General features: G+C 59.7%; 1 protein-coding gene across 3 annotated transcripts; it reads right to left on the reverse strand.

Annotated features, from left to right (window-relative positions):
* Positions 1-214: 214 nt before the first annotated feature.
* Positions 215-7,900, reverse strand: LOC309856259 (melanoma-associated antigen D4; the record flags this gene model as incomplete). 3 transcript variants are annotated; one of them, XM_082717175.1, is made up of 13 exons in its annotated part: positions 215-433; positions 636-1,066; positions 1,619-1,733; positions 2,577-2,639; positions 3,069-3,111; positions 3,194-3,273; positions 3,884-3,975; positions 4,364-4,443; positions 4,682-4,745; positions 4,850-5,053; positions 5,408-6,262; positions 6,550-6,760; positions 7,771-7,900. In XM_082717175.1, the coding sequence occupies 12 exons, from the start codon at positions 6,757-6,759 to the stop codon at positions 424-426; spliced, it is 2,247 nt and encodes a 748-aa protein (XP_082573301.1). The 3 variants fall into 3 exon arrangements, with proteins under 3 accessions (XP_082573301.1, XP_082573302.1, XP_082573303.1); XM_082717176.1 differs by having other exon boundaries at positions 6,550-6,790; positions 7,771-7,843; XM_082717177.1 differs by lacking the exons at positions 215-433; positions 7,771-7,900 and having other exon boundaries at positions 632-1,066; positions 6,550-6,759.
* Positions 7,901-8,334: the final 434 nt, after the last annotated feature.

Genomic DNA, 8,334 nt, shown 5'->3' on the forward strand with positions numbered 1-8,334 from the left:
TGGGGTTGTACCACATAGGAAATCATGTCACGGTGTCGAAACTCATGGTCTAGACACTCAGCTGGCACCTCTCCACATCTCCCCAGCACCCTCCCCACACCTGCTGCCTTCCAGGCAGAGGCGGGTAGTGTCTAGGTCACAGCCCCCAACCACGTGCCACTCAGAGCACCACGGGCACAGGTACGTGAGCAAATAAAGGAGGAAACGTCCCAAATAATTTTGCAACTTTAATGGAACACTGATACCAAAAACATGGAAACACGACAAAAGCGCACGACAAAAGCACACACCAAAAGCAGGAAGGGCAAAGAGAGCTTCATCTTGCATGCCACCTTGGATGGGCTGGTAGAAGCTGCCTAGAGTGCTGTGTTAAGGAGGGGTCTGAGGAGGCACTCTGGCTCAGTGAGGGACGGCCAGGGTTCATCAACGCTGTCTGTAACACAAGACAAAAGCTGAAACAGGACTATCAATAGACGGGAGAGGGGGAGGGACGCGAAGAACAAAACAAGTGTCTCTCACAACTCTTTGTTCCGCGACCCTGCACCCAGGCCTGCCTCCCCACCCCCCGACCTAACTTCTCACAGCCCCTTCCCACCCCCTCCCTCGGAGTTTCATGTAGCCACCGAAAATCTTACTGGATCCAGGAGAAGAAGTTGGCACTCGTTCTGGCGGCATTTCTGGTCCGGATGGTGGAGCTGGTGCTGGGCCCATCTAGAATGCTGGTGCTGGCCCCACCATTAGTGCCACTGCTGACGCCAGCTCTCCAAGTGGCCCTCCGGTTGGCACGGTTGCTATTCAGGATGTACTGATGGTATCTGGCCCAGAAAGCGAAGGGAATCCTGGCCCAGGCGTCACCAAAATCTCCGTCCTCATCCCAGGTCAGTAGCTCCACCTGTATGTCATCCCAGCTCCAGCGTCCAACCAGAGCTTCATCCCCGATGTTCATCTGGGCTCTCATCTGGGCCCTGGCATGTTCCTCAGCCATATCCACGTCCATCGTCTTGAAAGCGTCATCCACAGCCTCCAGGAAATGAGCCTTCCATTCCCGGGGGTCTCGGTTCTGATTCTGCGGTAGAGTAACAGACGCCATCCACACAGCTACCCCATGTTCACTGAGCACCTGCTTCCAGCCATCCAACCCTCCCATGGGTGGTGCACGGTCATGACAAAAGTCAAGACCAGGGGCGCCCTGGGTGGCTCAGGGGGTTAAAGCCTCTGCCTTCGGCTCAGGTCATGATCCCAGGGTCTTGGGATCGAGCCCCCCATCAGGCTCTCTGCTCAGCGGGGAGACTGCTTCCTCCTCTCTCTCTGCCTGCCTCTCTGCCTACTTGTGATCTCTGTCTAACAAATAAATAAACAAATAAAATCTTAAAAAAAAAAAAAGTCAAGACCACTGGAATCCGACTCTCCTATGACTCCGTGCCAGCCCCGGGACCTCACCCCATCCCTCACACTTACGACACCTGTGAACTTGCCTAAGCTACCGACTTAGGAACCTGTCCGGATCCTCACTGGACCAATGGCCTCAGGAGGAGGCCATAGCCAAGAACCAGAGAAGGTACAGCAAGTGCCAAACCCACACCCCACCGCCGGGCCCCAAACAGAGGCTCTCTGTTACCTGGGCGATGAATCTCAGCACCCTCATCTTGCTGGTCTCGTGACGGGCTCGCAGGCCCCAGAGGAATTCATACTCGGGTGGGCTGCTATTGGGGATCTTCTTGTATTCCAGGTACCTCAGTGCAAGAGGAAGAGAAACGTTTGCTTCCAGCCAGGCAGACCTGTCGCTGGGGACCCCAGGTAGCCCCTGCCCAGCCCCTGGGGTTTCTGCCTCCAGGACTGAGGCCTACAAAGAAGCCACGTCGAGGTGCGGGGTGGGACACGTGTCGGGTATCTGTTTGTAGGAAGGCCACAAGTTTCATGCCCCTTGTCACAATGAACCCAGATTCCCGTCGGGTGTGTTGTAAGCACAGGAGCCACTTCTTCAGGCCCCCTGCCATGAGCACACTCCATCACAGGCCCCTACCCACGGCCTAGTGGAACCCTGGGACAGTCCACCATAGAAGAGGACCGTAAAGGGGAGAAAAGCGGCACACTCCGTGCATGCCCTCCACGCTGCGTGTGCGCGCTGCGCGCGTCTGCGTGCACGTGGGCATGTGCAAGTGTCACCTGTGTGTTCTCCAAGGACCTAGGTAGGACAGGGTGGGCCAGACCAGACAGTTTTTGGAGCACGGGGCTCCAGGACCCAATGGGCCCCTTACTAGCCAGGGCCATACTCAGACTTCCACTCTCTGAGCCCCAGGTTCCTGGGATGGAAAGCAGGAGAAATTCTCCTGCAGCCCGCGGGGCAGGTACCAAATGGCAGTGTGGTTCTAATACTCTGTCAACTTCGACTCCTTTTCCCCAAGGCTGCGCTGGAATTCTACTCCCTGACAACACTCACATACCCCGCCCACCCTCACACCAGAGACACCTATCCCTCTGGTGCCAAGATCTGGCACGGGGAATGGCTTGCGCAGCCAGACCAGCCCACGAGGAATGCATGAGCGTGAGACAAAGTTAACTTGGCCACTACTTACTTCTGCTTCACAAAATCCTCCGTAATGAGCTTCCTCAGATCTCCAAGGAATGGGTGCCTCACCCTGAAGGCCAGGAAAGGAATCCGTAACTATAGACAGTGGCAGTGCCCAGATGGGGGCAGGAGCACTCCCTATCAAGGCGGAGAGCTCCCAGCAGGTAGCGCGCGGGGCCGGGGGGGGGGGGGGCATCCCCATGGAGGCCTGGGATGGCAGCAGGGGTCACAGGGCCACACATGTCAGGGATGCCTTAGGCAAGGCTGTGACTGGAACCCCTAATTCTGATGGGTTCTCTTGGATCTCATCTGGGAACAGAGAAGGGATATGGAGCAGAGAGGGGAGGAGAGTTCAGGACCACTTCCCCATGCACCCTCTGAGCCCTACCCAGTCCAAGACGTCCACTCCCCTGCACTAGGCCCCCAAGCTAATCCCATCCCAGGGCCACTGGTGCCCAAGGACAACGCTGAGAGGGGGAAGCCGAGAGCCCAATCATACCCAGGGCGCAGACCCATCTTTCGCAGTGCCTCCCAGAGGACAGCTGTGAGGGGAGAAGAGCCACGAGACTTCAGCACACAAAGCTGACTGTGGGCAACCCCCCAGCTGCGGACCCAGCCACTCACCCTCGCTGGCACGGTTGCCATTCATGAAAATGACTCCCAGAATCACCAAGAGGAGGCTCAGCCTGGGAGTGTCCTTGGTCCTGAAGGTGTAGAAAGAGAGATCCTGTCCAGCAGCCGTTTGCCCCAGGGACTAGGGCTTGCTCACCCAACTAGCTCTTCCCAGAGGGCTGGGCGACCGGGTGGTCTTCCCACTCTACATATGGCTTGCTCTCTCATCCAGACCATTCATTCCTCTGAGACTGAGTCGTTTCGCGCCTCAAATGTGGATGCAAACACGTGGGTTCAGGCGGGGAGCAACCACTTGGCAACAGTATGTCTAGAGCGGGCATCCAGACCTCCCCTGCCCTTTGAGCATTAGGAGTCACACTGGATGGGAAGCCTCCTTCTCCCAGGACCACTCTGCTAAGCCCAGACCAGGCACGTAGCAGGAAGAGGCAGGCAACAAGGAGCCTGCTTTCCTGGGAAGACGGGGTGGTGTGGTAGTGGGGAGGGGGGGGGTGGGGGGGAGCCCTGTGAGCACCAGGGCTTCACTCCAGGCTACTTCCCCTTTCATCCCCTAATCACTGGGCACCACTAATGGTGGGTGGGAGCTGTGCCAGGCACCAAGGCCCCTGTTTTTCCATTTCTCTGAGAAGAAGGGGAGGGGGAGGCACCAGTGAGGAAGGCCCCAACCCTCCTGCCCTTTCTTACTTTCCCAGGAGGCGAGCTGAGGAGTCCCGCGTGCACACGAGAATGTACAGGTGTTCTTCCTTGTCGATTTCCTTCAGGTGGATCCCAAACTTCTACATGGGGGAGGAAACAGCATGAGAGCAGAAAGCCACACTGCCTGTCCTGCAGACAGTCCCTCTGTTCCCCATTAGAAGTTTCCCTCAGCAGGGACCCCGAAGTCATAGGGAAGACTCAAGAAGAGAGGCTGCAGAGGGACTGCCTTGTGGGAGCTCTGGCATTGGCCAAGGCAACAGAACCCACTTCAGGAGACAAGGGACAATAAAGAATCCGAGGGAGAGGGAACCTCCAGGGACGGAAGTATGCAGTGGGTGCTCCCAGGAGGAGAAGCTAGGGAAGCTTTCCCAGAGCAGGTAGCACTGAAAGGGGGCCTCAAGGAGCTGCAGGGCTCAAGGCTCCCCTGCAGCTCTGGCACCACCATGAGCTGCCCAGGCACTCGCCCACCTTTTCCAGGGTGTATGTTGCTCGTTCAATGATCTCGGGGAAATGTTCGTCGTATTCTCGGATGACATCCTTCATCATGTCTGCAGGAGGTGAGAGAAGTGCAGAGAGCACCTGGGCTGAGCAGGGGCCAAAGAGCTGCAGCAGCCCCTTGGTCAGCCCTGCTGAGGGGAGCACCATTGGGGACCCCACCCCCACCCCCAGCCCCACCCCCCTTACTGTGCAAATGCGGCGATCAGCTGGGCATGCTGGGTGGAGGCCTCTGATGCCAGATGGGACAATGGAAGGGCAGAGCTCGGGGAGGGGGCCCGGGTTGCCTACCTGAGCGCTTGATGGGGATCTTCTTGTAGTCCTTAATCATCAGATATTTCACCAACTTATTCGCCTGGAGAAGGAGCACCGCACAGGGAGATCAAGACATGGGTGACCTCCAAGAACTGGCCCACAGGAGAGGAGAGGTGGGAGATGGGGGAAAGGCAGGTTTCTTACCCTCTCCTGCAGAAGGGTCACGTTGCGGGGTGGCAAGCACAGTACGTGTCTTGAGGGTACCTGGGACCTCAGGGCCATGGGGGGCCGGGGAGCCATCTGAGCCCGCACCGTCAATGGGGGCTGCGACGCTCTCCAGGTCGGTGGGACCGCAGGAGGCTCTCTCTCCTCCTCGCTGCTCTCATATTCATCATCCAGGTGCTTGGACTATAGCGTGAGAGGGAGGAGAGACCCAGGGCTACCAGGTTCGCCGTGCAAAAGTGCCCAGCACACATCTTAACCAGAGCAGGTGCTTGGAAATCAAGTAGTACAAACAGCAGATGACGTGTGCTGAGTGCTTACTACGTGCCCGGCACTGAGCCAACCTCTTCTCCCTCCAGGCCTGAGGGCAGAGACTTTGTGCAGTCAAAGCACGCTATTGCACTTGGGTTGGACAAACATGCACAAGCTGAGAGAAGGGGAGAGGGGAGGGGAGGGGAGGGGGAGGAGGGGGCAGGGATGAGGACTAAGCAGAGAATGGAGGGGAGCAAGGGGGGATGGGAGATAGCAGGGAGGTCTCACCTTCTTGGTCCTCTTGCCTCCCATCCTGACCCAGGGCTCAGCACTGTGCTGAGCGGTGGCAGCTGCACCCTCGGGCTCAGGGATGCTCGGGGCCACCTTGGCCTTGGTGGCAGCTGCTGGCACAACATTCTGAGGCTCCACCCACCGAGTCTTGGCGAGAGCCTTTCCGGACTTGGTCGTCTTGGGCCGGGTGGCTGCCCCTTCCCTGGCAGGTGCCGCCTGGGGCACCCCCGAGGAGGCAGCACTGGGGCCCTCTGGGGCAGCCTCTTGGGCCGGGGCGGGCCTCTTGGGGCGTGGAAAGGCCATGCCACTGACACCTGCTGGCTGGGTGAAATCAAAGACATCGTTCTGACCCAGGAAAGCTGTCTTGGGCCGGGTGGCATCCATCTCACTAGCACATGGAGCCTGAGCGAAAGCACAGGCGGTACTGGGGCCCTCGGTAGCGGCCTCTTGGGCCTGGGAGACTGGCTGGGGCTGAGTGGACGCTGCCAGAGCCCCGGGGGCGGCCATCTCACTGTTGACTAGCATCTGGGAGGAAGGGGGCAATGGAGCAGCCAGGGTTTTCTCGGGGGCAGCTGCCTGTCTCGGGGCAGCTGCCTGAGCCTGGGCCGCATAGGTCATGGGCTGAGTATCTTCTGAAGCCTGGTCTGTGGCCACCGGGCGGTTAGCAACCACCTGATTATAGGTGGCACGAGCAGCAGCGGCGGCGGCCCTAGCAGCACGGTTGGAGGCGGCTGCACGGGCTACGTTGGCAGCACGGGCAGCAGCCTCATTGGCAAGTGTTTCTGGATCCAGCTGAAATGCCTCCATCAGAGTCCTAGCCAGCATAGGGTTTTCCAGTTCCCAGGGCTCATTCTGCAAAGCCAGAGAGAAAGAAGGGTAGGGGAAGGCAGACAGCTCTGTGTGCTCCCATGATGCTTCCCTGTGCTGGCCAGCCTCCTCCCTGCAGCCAGCGCCCACCCCGCCCCCCAAACCTTCCCAAGCCCCCTTTCTCTGAGCAGGAGAGGGAAGGCTGGGGAAGCTGGGCATTCCTTCCCCCACTCAACCCTCCCTTTGATCCACCGCCCCTCCCCTCCCCAGCAGCTTCATGGGGGAGGGGGCAGAAGGCCCAGGGCCAGCAGGTGGCCCCCAAGGGGCCTCACCGATAAGATGCGAAGGCCTGGACCCAAGCTCCCAAAGGCTCTGAGGATACGGATGTCAAAGCTGGTGAGGGTGCCATAGCCTCCAAAAGCACCGAACTCTTCATAGTCGTTTCCTTCAACCATCTCCTCCTCCCCGACTTCATCACTACCCTCATCCATGTCTTCAACGTTGTAGGCTTCCGATTCCACGCGGTAGCTTCCCTCAGCCATGCTGGGGGTCCCAAGGAGAAGAGAGCTCAGCCTGGGAGGGAGGGTAAGGCCTCTTCAGGGGGAGGGGGAGGCGGAGGGATCCAGTGGGAGGTGGGATCTCTCAGGAGGTGGGGGGGGAGTCGGCAATCATCAGGTTACTAGGCAGTACAAGGCGGGGGGAGAAGGCGGGGGAGGAGGCGGGGGCGGGCGGGGGGGGGGCAGGGGTATCTGTTGGGTTAGAGTCTGTCAGAGACAGAGCTCTAGGAGAGGGAGAGAGGTGGTGGGAGAGACCCGGCACTTAAAGGGGAGTTTAGGATGGGCAGGCTCCCCATCCCAGCGGCTAGATTTGAATAGGGGGTGGACTGGCGGGCTTGGGTCTCAAGAGTCCCACAGGGGATGTGCATGGAGACAGGGAGAAACAAAGGGCTTTGATTTAACGATGAAAGGGGAGCAGATGACACAAGAGGGCTTAGACAACAGGGGCCCGGAAAAGCTTATGGGAAACTGAATCCAGAGACCCTCTGGCTAGGTCCGGGCGGGGGCATTCAGCTGATTGAGGTCTGGGTTGGGCTCATACAGGAGGAGCTCTAAGGGGTGGGGGCGGGTGGGGGGCGTTAGGGGCTCGGACCAGGTGAGGCATGGATTGGAGCGCTGGAGGTCTCAAACCCCAGGGCTGCAAATCCAGGAAAGGGGCAACGGGGTCAGCTGGTTGGGAGTGATCTAGGAGTGGTTGAGGTGGGGGTAGGGCCGCCGCTCTAAGGAAGCTCAGCAGGCAGCACACGGGTCTGCTGAAGGGGTTCGGATCCTAGGCTCTGGTGTAAGTAGGGCTCGGATCAGAGAGTCCTGCGTCTCCTACCGGGAGAGGGCGGCGAGGGGGCGGGGGGAGGGTCCTACCTAGACCTTGGGTCTAAGAGGGGTCGGGTTCTGAGTGCCTGGGCTTTGTTCAGATCCGGGTGTGGGGGTGGGGAGGGCGCAGCGTGCCGGGTTCCACTCGCCCTCTCCCTGTCCGCTCTGAGGCTGCAGGGTCCTTACCTTCCCTGGGGCTCCAATGGCGTCCGTCCTCAGCACCAGGAACCCCGCAGCCGCGCCCTCGCCTACTGCTGCCAGCACAGCAGCTCCGACCACCCCGCCCCTTTTCTCCGCGCACACCCCCCCCCCACCCCCGCGGCCGGGCAGCCTGCGCATGCGCGGACCCCTCCAGCCCGCCGGCTTTCCCAACAAAAGCCCTCTCCACCGAGTCCCCAGTGCTCTTGCGATCCAGCGAGTGGGTGGGCGGGGTGGGGGGCTTTTTCGCCTTCCCTCCAGATACCCCTCACCCCTCCTCTGACCCGAGGCCCGCGCTCTCACAGCCTGTGGTGCCCTTGGACCACCCAATCATCTACCCTTGATCCTCGCACTTCTCTTCCCTGCCCTCTGGGTTCCCGCTAAGCTCCTCTGGTGTGGTCTGAGGTACACTATGCCTGGCTTCCCCAGCACGACCCCTAGGTCACAGACACAGAGGTCTCTAGTTGGGTCTCTAACTGCAAAAAAGGAATGGAAGGGGGTGCCACTTGCCTTTGTGTTCCCCAGCACTATCCATCCCTGCGGCCCCCAGAC

This window comes from Mustela nivalis (genome assembly GCF_964662115.1).
Source record: "Mustela nivalis genome assembly, chromosome: X".
Classification (NCBI taxonomy): Eukaryota; Metazoa; Chordata; class Mammalia; order Carnivora; family Mustelidae; genus Mustela; species Mustela nivalis.